The sequence below is a fragment of the Pipistrellus hanaki genome, assembly GCF_964339955.1.
Source record: "Pipistrellus hanaki genome assembly, chromosome: 20".
NCBI lineage: Eukaryota > Metazoa > Chordata > Mammalia > Chiroptera > Vespertilionidae > Pipistrellus > Pipistrellus hanaki.
The window spans coordinates 6,648,129-6,667,984 of record NC_140522.1 but is presented as its reverse complement, the minus strand read 5'-3'; the positions used below and the strand labels follow the sequence as shown (position 1 = coordinate 6,667,984).

Genomic DNA, 19,856 nt, shown 5'->3' with positions numbered 1-19,856 from the left:
GCAGGAATGCAATATTCAGTTGGAGGGCTTTTTTTTTCTTTCTTTCTTTCTTTCTTTCTTTCTTTTTTCTCTCTCGCTAATACATCAGGGACTGAGATTCTTTCATTTCCTCCCTTTTATTACCCTGGCGTCAGACTTCTTGAAGTCAGTGGGTTTCAGGAAAAGTATACATTTATATAATTTTTATTATAAATCAATAGGTCCATTTGTATTTGCATGTAATATTTATATATACTCTGCCTAGTTTATTATGATCTTTAGAACATTGCACAGAGCCGAATATTGGCATATTGTTGGTAGAAAAAAATATGTGACCTATAGAATGGTTAAATGTGAACTGTTGAGATGAATATGTTTATACAACCTTTGCTTTGTAATCGCTGTCTTGCTTCTGATAGATTTCTTACATTGTGTAGTAATTTTCAATATGTTAAAAGTGGCTTTGATGCCAGAATCGGTTTGGCTCAGTGGATAGAGCGTCGGCCTGCAGACTGCACAGCTCCCACTGGGGATGTGCCCACAACCAAGGTACATGCCTTTGACCGGAATCGAACCTAGGACCCTTCAGTCCGCAGGCTGACGCTCCATCCACTGAGCCAAACCGGATTCGGCTCTTCTCTGCTTTATTGCAAATCCAAAATAACAACCAGCTAAATTTCCCATTTCTGGGCTTTCTGCTTGAGCATTCATTTGAAGAAATTGTTCCGTCATGAAAATTAATATTGTGGGTTTAATTCAATTTAACATACTTAACTGAATATTTTCCCAATTATGCCTAAAGGCAGCATATCTTCTCGTAAAGATATTCTTCACAGAGCTACTTCACTAGACATTTATAGTCATCCTAAAAAAGATGCTAGAAGCCATATTGCTACAACTTGTAACTTCTGTTGTATAAGTGGCAGGTTGGTAATCGTGTTATTAACTCTGCATTAATTTGCAAGTTACTTTTTATGTGGCTGCTATAAGATTACATGCTATAGGGGAACATTTAGATCTGCTAGCATGTTAAAAGTGGAACAAATATGTAATATCAGATAATTAACTAACTAAATGGTGATCACTTGATAAACCAAGGCAGCTAACAACCTTAAGGATATTGATAACATACTATCAAGGCACAAAATTAGTCGAAATATTTCACAATGTTGGCTGGAAGGATACAAATATTGACCTTACTTTCTTATTAAATCTATTCCAAGAGCTATTTGTGAGGGTTTTGCTCACCACAATTGGAATATTTAATAAAATCTAATTCTCCTCCTCTGTAATTCCTTGGTTGAAAAATGTGCTCCCTTGATGATGATCGAGGGCTTTGGAGAATAAATGGATTTTAAGGAGAAAATTAGATGGTCCTTATTATGCTGTCTCACCAGCGAGGCCTTGTCATTTGTCTGTTGTATTACAAATGCCTTGCTTTGCCTACCTTCTTCATTTAATCGTGCAACTTGCCTGTAAGCAGCATTAGAGAGGGGGAAAACTTGGCTGTGTTACTCTTACAATTGATTTCTTTGCTTATCCCTGCAACAGCTCACACCGATTATGCTCAACACAGAATTCATCTCTCCTCCCGACACCCAGTATCTTCCAAATCCCTCCCATCCACACAGTGACTGACTCACTTACGCCAGATGCTAGGAGACAGACCAGTTTCCTCCCTCTGCTTCCTTCAGAGATCCTCCCCCAAGTGAAGTTAGATGCAGCTGGCAGGTTTCGTATTTAAACAAGTTAAATGCTGATATAAAAATTGCATTTCACAACCTGGCCAGTGTGGCTCAGTGGTTGTGTCAACCTATGAACCATGGTTCGATTCCGGTCAGGGCACATGCCCAGGTTGCAGGCCTGATTTTCAATAGAGGGCGTGTAGGAGGCAACCAATCAATGATTCATTGAAACATTGATCAGCTGCCTCCTGCACACCCCCGACTGGGGATGTGCCCGCAACAAAGGTCCATGCCCTTGACCAGAATCGAACCTGGGACCCTTCAGTCCACAGGCCGACACTCTGTCCACTGAGCCAAACTGGCTTTGGTTAAAACCAATTCTTAAAAATTTTAAAAATTGGATCCAAGTCCAAAATTAATTTTTCTTAGGGTACATAAAATATATTTTATGTGCATTCATTCGGTGTTTTATAACTTTAACTCTGTACTCTTTCTGAGTATGTTCCTTTATGAACCAAATGATTCATCATTGGAAGGCTGGAGGCATATCTGTCCAAATTTCTTTGTAGCTCACCAACCTAGTACCCTGTGTCAGGCTGACCTTTATGATAGCAATGATGAAGAACAAATAGCATTTGCAATATACTTTTTCCTTTGCTTTTATGTCGTGTGTACTATTTAAGAAAATTGCCTCCTTTTTATTTGTCGACTTAATCAGTACTAGTTCATTTATATTGCTAAAGCCTACAAACCCTGAAAAAAGGCAAAAGCATTTCCTTCAAAACAGCATTTTCCAAAAGAACTAAGTGGAATTTGAAACTATTTTTGTTTGGAGCCGAAACTTTGCTGACTTTCTCTCTTCTATGATTTTTGAGACCGCGTATATTGTTCTTCTAATTGAATGCAGAAATCATCTGTCATTTTCATGTTGACATTTAATATGCATAAATAATGTCTAAAGGGTGGAAGCAATCTAATCTGCAAGTATGAATATACTTTCTGGTCCTAACAGCATAAATTAAGGTAGTACAGGATGTGATATATAAAATGTATACTCAGTTTTGAAAGTAAGTTTCCATACATACAGCTAGTATGACCTAAATTTCAATGTATAGTAAAAATTCTAAAAGTATTCCAGAAAAAAAAAAGATGAGGGGATATATTAGGTATATTTTTAGCTAACATATGTACTTATTTCTTTTCACTCCAAGACATTACTGATAAAAATTTTTCATGCTTTGACTTCCAAACTCTCATCTTACTGATCTGTAATAGACATAGATGCTGATATAAAGAAAAAAAAAAGGATATGAAGTTGTATGATTTTGTCGATTGGGAGATGTTTAAATATTAAATGTTCAGTATTTGGTATTCTATGAAGAAAATCATCCAAGAATGTACCCCGTGTATTTTTTAAAATATATTTTCACTGATTTCAGAGAGGAAGGGAGAGGGAAAGAGAGAGATAGAAACATCAGTGATGAAAGACAATCATTGATTGGCTGCTTCCTGCATGCCCACACTGGGGATCAAGCCAGCAACCTAGGCATGTTCTCTGACTAAGAATCGAACCATGACCTCCTGGTTCATAGGTGATGCTCAGACACTGAGCCATGCCAGCTAGACTAGCCCATGTATTAATATAAAGTTACCACTTAGTAGTATTAAAATAATCATTGGTAAATTTAAAGATTGATTTTTGATTACATAGTTTAAGAAAGCTTCTTTCTGCTACCGGTACAATGGAGCATAAAATACTGCCTCAGTAAAGTCTATTACTCAAAGCAAAGGAAGACACTTCTTTTCAGGTTTTCCCTCTTTCCTATATGTACTTTTAATTTTTGGCAAATAAATAATCATTTCTATTGTTATTATATGTCTTGACCTCATAGGATGACAGTGTAACTTGTTTTTATTTATAAACATTATAGTCAAAAAGTTAGTTGCCTTCAGATCACAATAACTGACGTACGTCTGTCTACTGCATACACTCAAGATCTGTCTGTCTTTGCCCATTGAGCTCATTAGTCCTTTCTGCTCAGCTGTGCACACACCCACATAGAGGAAAGGCATCATCAGATGGGGTAGGAAGGAGAAATAAATACTGAAATTTGCATGTCAAAGTGATGCTCTGCCCTGTGGTTATTTTCTCTGTGGAAGCATGGTGAGGTGAGACAGAGTGACTTAAGACAAAGGATCCATTACAAGGGCGTGTTCCATGGTTGTGGGCTTGGATGTCTGCCCCCAAGACCTGGCCAGCCACACAGACTCACCAGGTCACCAATGTAAGTCAGGTGTCTGCTTTTCTCCAACTTAGTCACGTGGTTTGACTTCCCTTTGCCAACCTCAGGTCTTGTATTTATGTTATATGGGAAGTTTGACTAAAAATACAAGAGTGGCAATGTGGCTTTTTTAGTTTAAACGAAGAGACTGCTCTTTTCTTCGGAATTGATGTTAAGACTTCAGATTAATAATCTGATATCTTTTCTGACATCTGACTCTTAAAAAAATCTAATTGAAACCATCGACCTTCTCTCAAGAAGAAAAAAGTGCAAATATACAAATGCAAAATAGCATTTGCATGCCATCAATTTTATTGGAAACTAATTTTTTAGTTTAACAGTGAAGAAAAATGTAACAATTTTTCTAAAATTTTTGTTTATAGTTATTACCCTCAAATGTCTGCTTTATAAAGATGTGGGAGTGAATCCAAATTTTTGCAACTATAGAATTTATATAAAAATAAATTTCAATGAAAACACCACCCTGGTTGCACTTGAGTAATAAGTTGAAATGTTGGGATAGGCCTTCCATATGGCAGTACTCCTACCTTTGACATGAATTTAATTTCAACCTTTTGTTCTAATGGACTCAAATCTTAAAAATAACAATTTACTAAGGTATGTAGTGTCCAATGGAATTAGAACACCAATGATTTGCTTTGTCAGATAGCAATGGTTGGAGTTAGGGTGTATAAAAGTTTTCTACAAATCTCTAGTTTGAACTCCTGTCCTTTTATTTTTTTGTCCTTAAACCATTGAAGTTCTGAGTTTTGGAATCTGCATCATTGATACAGACTGTGACAGCGGAGAGTTCTAAACCCATGTGTCATGTTAGGGACACTGAAGCAGAAGTGAACTTCAGCAGAGATTGGGAATGTCCCTGGGTGTAGAGAGATTTCCGCCTGTGCAGACATGAACAGATTGTCATTTTCCACTTCAGCCTGCAGAAGCACTTCCTCCAGAATTAGAGAGTCGGTTTAATGATCTCCCTCTAATCTCATTTTCCAGAGTAAGAGCTTGTTCAGAAGGATGTGTGACTTCTCAGCACCGTGCATAATATGGCTAGAGTGCATTGAATCATAACAATAAAATTCTCCAGGTAATCCAGTCTGTGAGTGAACTCCTTGTGATGTCCCAGCCATGGTTTCACATTTCTCCCAAGTATTTTAAAACTTGTACTTAAAATTGACTCCTTACCTTCAGGACCTTTCATTTCATATTCTGCTCTCATTTTGTCCCAACCATTCTCTGAAAAGGCTCCGGCTCTGAGGCACACTACCATAAAGGAATATGCATGCCTCCATTCAGGATTTTGGGGCATCTTTGAGAGTCATTCATGCTAATTTAGAAAGAAACAACCAAGATGGTATGTGAAACTCTCTTCATCCAACAGTCAAAACAGATGTGTTTCCAAAAACTGTAGATACTCTTATCTAGTCATGAGATTATGAGATGTTTCGAAGTTGTGCTCAACAAAAGAACCTGTAAACATCCCCACATCTTGACAGTAAATTGGATTTATTGGGTTAAAATATTTTATTCCCATCCAATTAATTTCACCTATTTCTCCTTTCTATTTCTAACATGACTACTCGAAAATGTAAATTACATAAGATACTTCCACATTGTATTTCCATTGGCCAACCCATTTCTAAGTGACATATTTGTCCAGTTGTTTGAGGTAAAAATGACTTGATTGTGGTGGAATCTGTGGAAAATTCCCACCCCTGGAAACTCAGACAAGCATTGTCCTCTGATATTGTTTTTTTTTTTTTCACTTTAACACTTTTTCTCTGCTATGAAATGGATTTGAAAACAATACCAGTTTCTTCAGCTGTGGCTCCTCCCTCCACGTATCACTAAATTATTGCTTCCAGTTTTCAGGTCAGTTCAAGGAACGAGATTTAAAAAAAACACAAAAACATAGTTTGGGCTTAGCAGTAATTATCTTAAAGCAAATAATTAAATAATGATACAGCCAAGGGGATTAAAAATTAAGAGAGTTTGGCAAAAATTTTAATGACACTGCATATAGCTATTACACTATTGATTTTGGGTAAACTCAGCCTACAGCCAAAGGACTAAATCAGTTTTGTTGTAAGAAAAACGAAGTAAGAGTCCCTTTCCTTCCATCCCTCTTCATTAGATTTCATGAATTTATATTGTGGAAAATCAAAGTATATCCCCTTCATCCAGGCTTGAGATGACATTCCTCTATTCATAAATACAGGTGACATGAATGTAGCTTCATAGATTGTTGAACACATGTGGTCTTGGAAGATTTATAAACGTATTTGAAAGATGTCTTGATCATAGAAATATACGGAACCACTCTTTTGCTGATCTGCACAGTTAAGGAAGGAAGAAGCTAAAATTTCAGGCAAAGTACACTGACCTAACTTCTCAATGTGTTGGAGGCTGTTGGAAAATCCTGATATCAATGAAATAGGGGTCCAGTGCACAAATTTGTGCACCTTGAAAGGAACTGTGGGCAGTGAGGCTTCAGTAGGCACAGGGGCAGGTCTTAGCCCATCCTCTGTACCCCTGCCTCGCCCCTCCTGCCGTGGCCCAGTCTTCTGTCTGCCAGCAGACTTGCTCCTGCTGTCACTGCTCCCACACAGAGCAATTTGGGTTGGTGCCGGCAGCGGGTGAAAGCCATCAGAAGGTGGAAGTGGTGGCTGCTGCCCTGATCACCCCACAGGAACAGGGGGAGATGGAGAAGTCCTCAGGAGTGATGAGGGCCGGCAGCAGGTGCAAGTGCTGGGCAGGGCCACGGCATGCAGGAGCAAAGAATTTTCAGTAAAAACCAGAGGCTTGCCCCAATGACAGCGACTGGCACCCACCTTGGTCTGGTGCCCCCGCTCACCTGCTCCATCATCCCACCTCAGCTGATGCCCTGCATGTTCTTCACATGCCCCCTGCTGGCCAGCACATGTCATAGCAACTGGTCGTTCTGCCATTTGATCTATTTGCATATTAGCCTTTTATTATATAGGTTAGGTGTGAGTCTTGGACCCTGCAGACAGGAAGAAAAACCCATCAGAAACGCCCCGGATATTAAAAGCGACTCTGTGCTCCAACATGAGGCCGCTTGATGGGGTGGCATGGTGTCACCCACGTCCTACCTCTAATGCTAAAAGTAATGCACATGGACAGAGTGACAATGACCGCCCAGCCTCCCATCAGCAATAATTAATCTTTTTGTTAACAGAGGCCAGAAAAAGCCTCTCACCAGCCCCTTCGGAAGTCTGAGAGGCCCTGTGTTTTTGATGTTTGCATTCCAAGGAAAATTGTCCCCACCAGTTCTGACAAATTGCAACACCAGGCTAATTATGGCAGCTAATGAAGTGTGCGGAATGGTCGCAGCTCTTCGTGAAACTGGTCCTTCAGCTTGGATTAGAGTCTCATCAATCACTTTTTTAAACTGATCCAGAATTGCTTCTGCCTGGTGCTTGGCGTTTTTAATGCTGTTTCTGTAATTGGTTTTTTCCCTAAAGCTTAGACTGTTGTTGTTGTTTTGTGTGTGTATGTTTTAAAATATTCCAGTCTGGGAACAGGGCTTGCACAGGCTATTTTATAAGAAAACACCTTTCGCCCTAACCAGTTAGGCTCAGTGGATAGAGCATCGGCCTGTGGACTGAAGGGTCCAGGGTTCGATTCCAGTCAGGGGCATGTACTTTGGTTGAGGGCACATCCCCAGTAGGGAGTGTGCAGGAGACAGCTGATGGATGTTTCTCTTTCATTGATGTTTCTAATTCTCAATTCCTCTCCCTTCCTCTCTGTAAAAAAAAAAATCAATAAAATATATTTTTTTTAAAAGAAAGAAAACACTTTTTATTAGGGATATCAGCGGATCAAGTGGGAGAAAGGGAATGAAAAGACCCCCAAAATGAAAGTGGATACAGTGTGTCAGTCCTGCTCCAGGGAGCAGTAAAGCATAGTCATGTCAAACAGCATGTTTCTCAAGTGTAGGTGTAGCTCCACGTGCTATCCCGGCTGGTGGCTAGTGACTGAAATTCCAGCTCGAGTTTCTATGAGATAAATACATAGGTGGTAGTTTACTATTAGGGGAGCAGAGATGCCTGTTTTTCATTCAGCATCCTTTTGTAAGATGTCTACATCTTGGATTAAGCCAAACATCTGGAAGCACTGAGACCAAAGTCCTATATCATACTCAGGACTCACCTGGGATGTTGATACTGTCATTTCCTCCCATTTTACAGACTAGAAAATAAAGCTAATCACTGCTAAAGTCTAGATGATCAATAATTATGCTTTATTATCTCAACTAGCTCTTTAAACCTACTTTTTCCTCCTGCATGCCCGTTTCTAAGATTTTGTAAATTCTTTCCAGATGTTCCGAAGACTTACTGGGAATTGTGTCTCTATAGAATATTTGAGCTGGAAGTTGTTAAAAATAATTTAGCTCTGGCCCGGCTGGCATGCCTAGGTAGTTGAATATTGATCTATGAACCAGGAGGTCACAGTGCAATTCCCAGTCAGGGAATATGCCCGGGTTGTGGGCTCAATCCCTAGTAGGGGGTGTGCAGAAGGCAGCCCATCAATTATTCTCTCTCATCATTGGTGTTTCTATCTCTCTCTCCCCCTCCATTCCTCTCCAAAATAAAACAAAAATATATTAAAAATAATTTAGCTCTTAAAAAACTATGCGCATAATGTTGTATATGCTTAAGCATCTAAGCATAGATATATCAGTATGTTCTAATAGGGCAACGAATTAGTGGGTACTTGGAGGTTTGACCTCTTAGGAATCCTAAGTTTTCAGAATGTAGTCTTTAAAATTGTTGAAGTGTTTGCCATGTGTGTTATCATCCACTGAAAACCTTTTTCATGATTTACCTCTTTTCCCTTACATTTGGATGTCATCTTTAACTGAAAGTTTTAAAAGGAATTTAAGGAAGTAAGGAGGAATTTCAGAGCAATTTACTTAGACTGAGAATGTTCTGCCATTTGAAAACCTCAGAAGATCCGCTGGGGTAACTGAGTCCCAGGCCCTCTAGTGATGACCTCTTCCCCTCCGCCCATGAGGACTTCAAAGGTGGTAGCTTGTTGTTCGCAATTTGCCTCCCAGAACCCTAAGCCAGTCCCACAAGCCATTGATGGCAGAGACAAAAAGGAGTTTTCACCAGGGCTCTAAATGTGAGATTCTTGGAAGAGAAGATTCGTCCAAGGCTAATGAACTAGCCCCGGTGATGAATAAGAGCTTAATGGAACATTGTGTGAGGTTAATACCCCCTAAATCACATTAACAGTTTTGAAAATTTGGATAGGCCCTAACCGGAGAGTTGGAGAGCAGACGACACTAATTGAAATACGTTAGCCATTAACTTCCAAGCTCCTGGAAACTAATGGGTTTCTAGAAGTGTCACTGGTGACCAAAACCTATGTCATCGTCTACGTTACCTAAACATATGTCAACATAAGAGATACATAAAGTATTACGCATGAATGTCCTAAAGTACATTGCTAAATAATGTTTGCATTAAAGGATCTACAGTTATAATTATTTCAGTCTAGCATATTAATATTATAAAGTAAAGTTTTAATGATAAAGTTTTAATGTGGCTTTTCAATACTTTTTCTTTTTTTTAAGTAAAGTGAAGATATATTGTCAAAATTTTATTCAGTAGTATTGAATAAAATCAAGACCACTCTGGTTATTATTTGTTCAAAAGAAACTGTGAATTACCTCTGTAAGATTTTGATTTGTTTGAAACACTTTTAATTTATCAAGTTTAATTCAGAGATGTTTTCTATTCATCATTTATATTAACCTTCAAGTTGCTAATGACTACACAGCATGTGAATACACTAGTAAATTATTTTAGGCTGTTGCATCCGCGCCAAATCTGAACTTCTTAGAACTTATTACTTTTATACTTTTTTATATTCTTTCTTATATTGAATTTATGTTATCTATATATATAAAAGCCTAAGCGACCATTTGACCATTTGACCATGACTATTTGACTGTTCAACTGGTAGTTATGACACACACTGACCACCAGAGGGCAGATGATCAATGCACGGGCTGGAAACATGGTACAGACTGATGAAACTCAGAGGAAAGCAGGGAGGGGAAAGGGTGGGAAAAGATTAACCAAAGATCTTATATGTATACTACAGGCCCAGTGCACAGATTCATGCACCAGTGGGGTCCCTCAGCCTGGCCTATGGGTATTGGGCTGAAAATGGCACTCCAACATCTCTTGAGGGGTCCTGGATGGCTAGAGGGTGCAAGCCAGGCCGAGGGACCCCACCAGTGCACTAATCAGTGCACCGGACCTCTAATATCTCTTATAAAAAGAGTTTCTTCAATAAAATAGGAGAGGAAATAATATTACAGGAGTGGTTAACCTACTTTACCAGCCAAAGTTTCTCAAGTATTTTTATGTATTAATTGAATATAGTTCATTTACTATGGACATCACATATTATTGGTTTAGTTTTAAAGTACAATTTAAAAAGAGATATCAACTAATTGGTAACCATTATTATCTATTGACCATGATGAGACATACTTATTTTTAACTTTGTTTTTTATAAATTCTTATGTGTAGCAAAGTTGGTATAATTAAAAATACATACATAGTTGAATTGAACTTTATTCAAGAGTTATTTCCCCCTCTACTGTCTGACCACGCCAAACATAGAATTTCAGAAGGCCATAATCATTTAAGTTGTTCTATTTTCCTGTCCTCTTAATCTTGCAAAAATTTTATATTGTTCAAAAATAATAATGAAAGAACGTATTAAAAAAAATTGAGATGAAATTCTTATCTATCAAATGTCAGTATCCTCAAATTTTAATAGCCTTTCATTTATAGAGTTTAAATAAATTAGCACTTAGATTTGAATGTTCTGCAATAAATTGTGCTCTTAATGGCAACAGCAAATAAACATTCCTTAGTGTTTTGAATACCAAAGTGATTTACCTGCACATGTTTTGGAGTTTAGACTCAGTAAAGTTCAGGGGCATCCATGTATGAAATAGCTTGAGAGGAAATTCCCATCGCTTTCTTCATTTGATTTAGTTTGGGAAAAGGACATGAGTTCAGAAAAATAGATCATCATCTTTAGTAATTTGGGTTCAGATATAGACATTAAATATTGTACATAGACTAGTGAATGTGCATATAATTTTCTCAAAGCTTATAAAAGGAGTTGGCATTATAAAATACATTAGTTTCTGTTGACTATCTCATTTGCATTTTTATATGTTTTATTATGTAGACTTGCTTATGGGAAGCATTGTTAGAGATGTCAAATGTAAAAAAAAATGAAAGCAAAATGTTTTTAAAAATGAGCAATTACGTGTTTAGGTATTTTATAAAAACTATAAAGAAGAGGGCATCAATTCCTGAGAGCGATGCAGTTAATTAGAGTGTCCTAGTAGAAAGAAAATTTAAATCTAAGGGAAATAGTACACATTTTGGTGCACTAATTATTTCTTTTTTTTACTCTATTTTTACCAAGTAAAACATGTACCCAGTTAAGGTAACTATGTTCAGAGATTTGTGATCCTGGGTGGTATACTCTTCACAGCCCCCCCACCCCTCAACTTTCAGGAAAGGTCCTTTATCCCAGAGGCCACTTCCAACTCTAACCTTCCAGTTCAATCCCAGTGCTGAGCATCCTGGGCTTAGGAAAGAAGAACAGGATGGAATTTCATTGGTCTGTTATCCCTTTTCTTTTCTTTTTTTATTTATGGAGAGGGAAAGAGAGAGGAAAAGACAGAGAGAAACATTGATGTGAAACCAACACATCGATTGGTTGCCTCTTGCACAAATCCTGACCAGGGCCCTGGCCTGGAAGGAGCCTGCGAACAAGGTATGTGCCCTTGACCTGAATCGAACCTGGGACCCCTTGGTCTGCAGGCCAGTGCTCGATCTACTGAGCCAAACCGTCTAGGGCTTGTTCTCCCTTTTTAAGTCTGGGATGCTACCCCTCCTCATCTGGGGGACATTGATCATGATTTGGGGTCACTGCTGTTTCCTGGTATTCCTGCAGATGCCCTTTTGTAGATGTTTATTATCCTCCAAGTTCGGGGCAGGGGCGGGAGAGTGCATTTCTGAGGATAAGGCAGGAAATGAATGGCTCGGCCAGCTTAAAACTAGAAGCTTTCCCAACAAATGATTTTAAAATACGGGTCTATACACCTTTCACAAAAGAGGATTTTGAAATAATAGTGATGTTTCTAAACACAGAACACCCAGAACAATTTTATTCACTCTCAAATGAATGTGGGAGAGGGTGGATGTAACACAGAGGGCCAGGGTCCTGCCCCCAGGAGGCTGACCATCCAGTGAGGGGGCTCACACTGGGAGTACCTGATGCAAAACAGACGCTGGACCAGGGCTGGGCGGAGCGTGATTGTGGGCCTATGCTCAATGCTGGGAGCTGGCATTTCCATCCGAAGATGAAGGCTTTCTGGGAGGAGGTAGCCTGTTTATGTGTGACAATGTTTGGGGAGAATTTCTACCTCCTAAGACACATGTGTCAAACACAAGGCCCTCGGGCCAAATCCAGCCCGCCAGGCCTTGCAATGTGGCCCGCACCGCTCTGTCATCACTGCACTCCGCTGTCAGTTTATGACATTGTCAGTTTATGACTGTTCAGTAAACCATTCGGCCCGCGATTTAGGCTGGATTTTAGATTTTGGCCCCTTCTCTGATTGAGTTCGACACCCCTATCCTAAGAGCTTAATAACTTTAAAAAGAATTTTTTTTTAATTGATTCTTAGAAAGAGAGGAAAGGAGAGGGGGATGGAGAGAAACATCCATGTGAGAGTGAAATGTTGCCTCTCATACCTACCGGGACCCTGCAGAATCATACCAGCAACCTCTCAGGCACATGGGATAATGCCCAGGCAGTTGAGCCACACTGGCCAGGGCAAGAGCTTGCTAATGTTTTGCTGAATATAATTCATGCCGCTCAGCCTTGGTGGTTGGCCAGTTTTTCTTTCCCCCCTGTTCCTGGTAAATGTTCTTTTGTTCAACGCAATGTATCAGCAGTCGTCAGTCTCACTTACTCTTGTCTCTGTTTCCCTGAGCGGAATTAACAAAAACCTCTCTGTGGCGACAAGGCACCACCAGTCAATGACAGTCACTGATCTATCCTGTGAATTAAAAACAGAAAATCCTCCCCGTGAGAATTTCATCCTGTTAATGAGGCATGTATATTACTAGGAATTACAAATATCGGGTAATAAAGCTTCAAGTTCACACATTCCCAGATGTTATTTTGGGGCCACTGGAGTAGTGCTTTTTTTTTTTTTTTAATTTTTTCAAAAACGTCAGCAGTAATTAGAAATCTTTCATAATTTCTTTCAGAAGCAGCGTTTGATTTTAATTCTTTCACTTAAAAAAATTGTGTCAGAACTATTGACATTTTTATAGCTTGACAGAAATTAAGCATAATTAAAATGAAATATTTGTTGCATAAATTAAGTTGCAATTAATATGTTTTCTGCCTCTGCTTGAAGGATAAGATTAAAACGGTGTTGTTAGCAGACTCCCTGCCGCGAAACTAATTTCTTGATTTTTATACCAAACATCATCATACATGTTTTCACAGTGAAAGAATAAACCAACAAGTAGAAAACAATATTTGATGAAAATGATAGGCTACAGAAGGAGACGCACTGACTTTTATGAAGGCAAGGCAATATGACTGTGTATTTTAAGGTTTAATGACTAGTTGATTCCCAGGGTAAGATTTGCACTTCCAAAGCCATTAAAATAAGCAGAAAATTGCCCTTCATTTTAGTTTGCTATTCCTTTTTTAAAAAATGTTCTTATTGACTTTAGTGATAGATGAAGGAAGAGAGAGAGAGACTGGAGAGAGGGAGAGAAATATTGGTGAGAGAGAAACACCTATCGGCTGCCTTCTGCACTTCCCCTACTGGGGATCAAACTCGAAACCCAGGCATGTGCCCTGACCAGGAATTGAACCAGTGACCTCCTGGTGCATGAAACAATGCTCAACCAACTGAACCACACTGGCCGGGCCACCTATGCCTTTTAAATGATCCGGTGTATTGTGTCACAGTGTTTGCTTCTTTGGGAAGTAATTAGAAAGTGAATAAGACGTGGTATGCTAAGGCTCTCAGCTCACCAAGAAGTTATCATAAATCCCACCCCCCAAATCTCAGATGTAGACAAGGTCAGGAAAAGTGGAGGGAAGACGTAGTCTCTCAGTGCTTCAAACGTTAGTCATTGTCGCCAAAACCGGTTTGGCTCAGTGGATAGAGCGTCGGCCTGCAGATTGAAGGGTCCCAGATGGATTCCAGTTAGGGGCATGTTCCTTGGTTGCTGGCACATCCCTAGTAGGGGGTGCGCAGGAGGCACCTGATCGATGTTTCTATCTCATCGATGTTTCTAACTATCTCCCTTCCTCTCTGTGGAAAATCATTAAAATATATTTTATTTTTTTTAAAAAAAGTTAGTCATTGTCTTGGAAAGGAAAATCCCCCAGCTGCCACTTACCAGGCAATGCATTAGTTCTAAGGTGAATTTTTTTCTAGCTAATTACTTTTTTGTTGTTGCTAATCTTCACCCGAAGTTTTTTGTTTGTTTGTTTGTTTGTTTGTTTTAGAGAGAGTGGAAATGAGGGAGGAGGGAGAGAGAGAGGGAGAGAGAGAGAGAGACAGACATGGATTGGTTGCCTCCCACAAACACCCTGACCTGGGCCAGGGATTGACTCTGCAACCCAGGTATGTGACCTTGACCAGCAATCGGACCAGCAACCCTTCAGTGAGCAGGCCCATGCTCTAACCACTAAGCAACACTGGCCGGGGTGGGCATCTCCATCTTCTAGATGACGAAACAGAGGAAGTTCGGAAGTGCTTCCCAGAGGAAGCTTCCGTTTTCTGGAACAGTATCATTTCTCCCTTGTTTGGTAGAATTCACTAGAAAGAATCAAAGCCTGTTTGGAAAGGTTATTAATTACTGAGTTGATTTTTTAAATAGATATGGGCCTATTCAGATTATGTGTTTCTCATGGTGTGAGTTTTGTTGGGCTGTCTTCTAAGTGGTCAGTCCAGTTCACCTTAGTTATCAAATGTGCAGTCCACTGTTCCTTCTTTACTTAGCCTTTTAGTTAAAGTGCACGGCACCAGTAATGACCACCCATCTCTCTTAGTAACTGTGACTAATTTGTGACTTCTCTCTTTTTTCTCACTTAGCCTGGCTAAGTCTTTATCGATTTTACTGATCTTTTCAAAGAACCAGCTTTTGGTTTTGTTGATTTTCGCTCCTCTCTGTTTCAGTTTCATGACTTCTGCTCTGATTGGGTTCTGGCTTTCTTTTTCTGCTCACTGTTTCCTAGTTTCCTAAGGTGGAAGCTTAGATCATTGACTTTAGGTCTTCCTTCTTTTCTACTAGATGCATTCGATACTTTTAAAGCATATACAGTTGGAATATATCTCTATCCAAAGTAAATGTAAAAAATAAAAGTTGAAATGTACATTTATTTAACCATGTTTTTTATTGAATTCATTGGGGTGACGTTGGTTAATAAAATGATGCAGGTTTCAGGTATAGAATTCTATAATACATCATCTGTATATTGTATTGTGTTCACCACCTACATTAAGTCTCCTTCCATCACCATTTATTCTCCCTTTCACCTTCTTTCTCCCCCTTTCCTCTGGCAGTTATCATACTGTTGTCTGTATCCCCAAAATGTACATTTTTTAAATTAGTTATTTTATATATTAAAATAAACACTAAACATAATTAATAAATATAAACAGGTTAAACAAAGATCATTTAAATAAAACTAATTATTTCATTTTCTTTTTTGAAAATTAGTAATTATTATGTATATTTAAAGCCAATAATAATAATAAAAATAATAATATTAATACAAAGTCAGTAAGAGCTCTGTGGTAATATTTGCTCTTTTTTATTCTAGGATTTCCAAACTATATTACCATCATTCGGTCTCTTCTCCAATTACGGAAAGTCATATTCAAAAGCTGGACATATTTTATAAAGGTATGCATTTTTTTGCCAAGTATTTTAAGTAACTGAGCCATCAAGCATTTAAAAAGCCATGCTACGATAATATTAATGCATAACAAAACCAGACACGTTTTAATTCTAGTGTAATAGGTTTTTAACATAAAAAAAATCATTGGTTTCGTTTTTTAAATCTCCAAAGTGCACTAAAAACACGTTAAGAACTAGAGCTTACAAAAATCAGAAGTACATTTACTTCATGTTAATTAATACAATAAATAATAGTTTTACACTATCTGGTGATAAAACACTGATGGTGTTCCAAAATCAAAACAGTGTCTCAATACTGTATTGATACAGTTAGTTTAATAGATTATATTCAATATGTGTGCTTCTTGAGCTACTAGGTGTCTTTATGGAGTCCCAAGTAAATAGCGTCTGGGGTCTCTGATTATCCCTGTTTACAGTGCAGAGAAGAACAAAGACCTACATAACATTCAGGTTCACAGAAATAGCTCTCAGTGTGTACTGCATTCACTGGCTAAGATGTATAAAAATGGAGCCGTGAGTTCAATCAAAATGAGACTTATGGGAAGTAGTCTGGCATTTTCATCCAAATTAAAGGAGGTATTGGGTGAAGACAGCACAGATCACCACAGTTGAAGGAGAAGAGGGAAGAGGCAGGAATGAGAAATCATGCGAGTTGGAATTCCCCCGGTGCCCTCCCACCCGCAGGGCCATGGGAGAGCTGGTCCGCTGGGGAAGGTAGAACAGATCCAGCAACTTATTTCCTTTCATTCAGCATCAGTGCTGCCTGTCCCCACTTATAACTCGGGATGCTTCCATGTGGAAGTCAGTGCGTTCAACACAAATACCACTACCTCTATCTTTTAATGGCCTCAAAGGAAAAACGCGGAGGGAAATAAGACACATTCATCTATAATGCCTCATGGAATTTCAGTTCCAAAGGTTTATGAAGTATCACTCCCCATTAAAACAATTGTCTGATATTTCTAACTCACAGTATAAAGCAGTCTAAGTGAAACCTATCCTATCTGTATGTGACTTAGCTTTTCATTCAAAGGTATATTCTGTTTGTAGTGGTGAAAGGTTGAAAACAAATTGGACACTGGATAATATATGCTAAGTTAAATAAATGATGAGACATAGATCCTTACCTGATAATTTGGGAGGGGAAAAAAGCCTTAATATTTGCACTTTCAAAGCCATTAAAATAAGTAGGAAATTGCCCTTCATTTTAGTTAGCTATTCCTTACACACAAAAAAAGTTCTTACGCTTTTATGAAAAATATACTTGTGAGTACTTCTGTGTTGCATATAGTTGTATACATTTATATACTGCAAAAATGTTAAAGGTAGTTATATCTGGGTAAAATTGGTATCTAAGATTGTAGATGTGTAAGACAAAATACTCCAGTAGGAATTCCTTGCTCTTCTCTACCAATTACAAAAGCAGCTTGATTTTATTGTATCATGATAATTTAGAGAAAATTATTTTTAAGATTAAATAAGTACTTGCTACATTATTTATAAGAAAGAAGGATGAGTAACAAATATTTAGAGTTACTTTTAATTACAAGGAACAAATACAAATAGGTGAGAGTTTTTAAACAAACAATGCCTGATCAGTCTGCTCTTGGATTTTCAACTATTCTGTGAATCGGAGATATTATCCAATTGACACCTCCTCTCAGAATGGAAATGAATGTGTTTAATTTGGTAAGTGGACGGGGGCTGCCCCAGCTAAACTCTCCCCTTAAGCTTGCATTTCACCAAATCTGACAGAGTGCTTCCGCTCTGTGTGGAGAAGGCCAATTCGGGGGCAACTTGCCCCAAAGTGTTGACGGGAGATGCCGGAGGAATTCTTAGAGCTATCTGCTTGATTGCTTTGGCTTCAAGGCAGTTCATCACTTGACGGTAACTCACCCGACATTGCCTCTCCCAGCCATCCTGTGCTTGCCCATCAGTCCGATTAGAAACGGTGGTGCCTTTATCAGATTAATCTTTCTCCCCTTCAGCGTGTCTGCGTTTAGGATAAAACCGTGCCTACCCCAACCCACTTCAATTAATCCACTAAGATTTGAGCCACAGAAATGGCTCAGAATGAATTGGATTTTAAACACACACTTTGAATAATGAAAAAGGCAGTGCTTATTAAAATACTTTTCATTTTCAAAATGTAATAGAATCTACATAATATGTATACATTTTGGGAGGGGACACTTTTTATTTTAAAATGTACTCTCTGACTAGGATATTCTGACTCCTTTTATTTTTTTATTTTTTTAAAATTTTTTTTTATAAACTGCTCACTTGGGTAATGGTGGATAATTTCCCAGAATTCCACTGGGTCTGAATCAGAAAGGACTGCCTCCTTCCGTCCATCTGAACATTTGTTGGTATTTCTAACTCACAATATAAAGCTGTCTAAGTGAGATCTGTCCTATCTGTGTGTAACTTGGCTTTTCATTCAAAGGTATATTCTGTTTGTAGTGGTGAAAGGTTGCAAGCAAATTGAACCCTGGATAATATATGCTAAGTTAAAGAAATGATAAGACATAGATCCTTACCTGATAATTTTTTTTGGGGGGGAGGGGAGTCTTGATATTTGCAGTTTTCAAGCCATTAAAATAAGTAGAAAATTGCCCTTTATTTTAGTTACTATTCTTTTATACTTTTTTCTTATGCTTTCATGAAAAACATACTTGCAAGTACTTCTGGGTTGCATATATTTGTATACATTTGTACATTGCAAAAATGTTAAAGGTAGTTATCTCTGGGTAGGATTGGTATCTGAGATTGTAGATACCTTTTTGGGGCTTTGCCTTATTTAGTTCCATTCATCTTTTTCCAGGATGAGAAAGGAGAAAGTCAGCAGTGGGTGGGGGGTGGGGGGGAGAAGGTAAAGGGGGTTGGGACCATTGGCCAGTGGACATTGCATTGTGTGCACTGAGTCTCCTCTAGTTGTTTGCATCTCAGCTGTCCCAAGTTCTTGTCCGCAATGTACTTCAGTCCGGGTCCTCTTTCTGCTGAAAGGCCTGGTTCCATTTGGAGACCCAATGAGATGAGTTTCCATGAAATTACCTGCTGTGTATGGAACCCCAGGTCCTGTCTTCCTTCCTCATAGGGATTTGGCATCTGAATGACTGGAATGGCTGGGGAAACGGAAAGTGAAAAATGAGTCTGGTTAGCACCTGCGTTGGGACAGGGATGACATTTGTCTTTTTCTTTTATTTTAAGAGGAAATATGGTCTTAGCAGCTGTGTAAGGAGAGAAATAAGCAATATACACTGAGTGGCCAGATTATTATGATCTCTGAACGCATAATAATCTGGCCACTCAGTGTGTGTGTGTGTGTGTGTGTGTGTTGTGTGTGTGTGTGTGTGTGTGTATTAGAGTTTGAGATCTGGTGCATGAATTCGTGCATGTGTGGGGGCCGGCCTCCTGCTGGTCGAACTCCTGGTTCAATTTGCATATTAGCCTTTTATTATATAGGATATACACTGAGTGGCCAGATTATTATGCGTTCAGCAATCATCATAATCTGGCCACTCAATGTATGTGCTCATCAGGGGTCCAACCTCTAATTCAACAAGAAAACCTGTTAAAACCTGTTGGCATCCAGTCTGGTACTGTGTGAATGTATAAATAACCCTTTTCAATTTCATCAGAGTAAATCTGCAAAAATAAGACAAAACAAAAGTAGAGATATCTTTAGTATCTTCCTCTTGGTGAAGGTGTTCTCTGGATAAAGACGCTGTAATTGCCCCCAGGCGTGCAGGAGGCAATTTTTCTCCATGGCTGGGGCAGGTTGGCCCAGCGCCTTGTGTGTCTGAGCTCGCTCCCCTTTGTTTAGCGGGATCTGCAGGTGCAGACAGAGGTCAGAGGTCAGGGTGGATGCAGCA

At 38.9% G+C, this 19,856-nt stretch overlaps 1 protein-coding gene across 2 annotated transcripts in view; it reads left to right on the top strand.

Annotated features, from left to right (window-relative positions):
- Positions 1-19,856, top strand: part of SPATA17 (spermatogenesis associated 17) — a 165,422-nt gene that overhangs the window by 40,581 nt on the left and 104,985 nt on the right. For both annotated transcript variants that reach the window (XR_014793608.1, XM_084868954.1), the window contains exon 10: positions 15,884-15,966. Coding sequence is in view for 1 of the 2 variants with exons in the window: in XM_084868954.1 (XP_084725080.1) it covers positions 15,884-15,964 (81 nt within the window). In the remaining variant the exon portion in view is untranslated. The remainder of the gene's footprint in view (positions 1-15,883; positions 15,967-19,856) is intronic.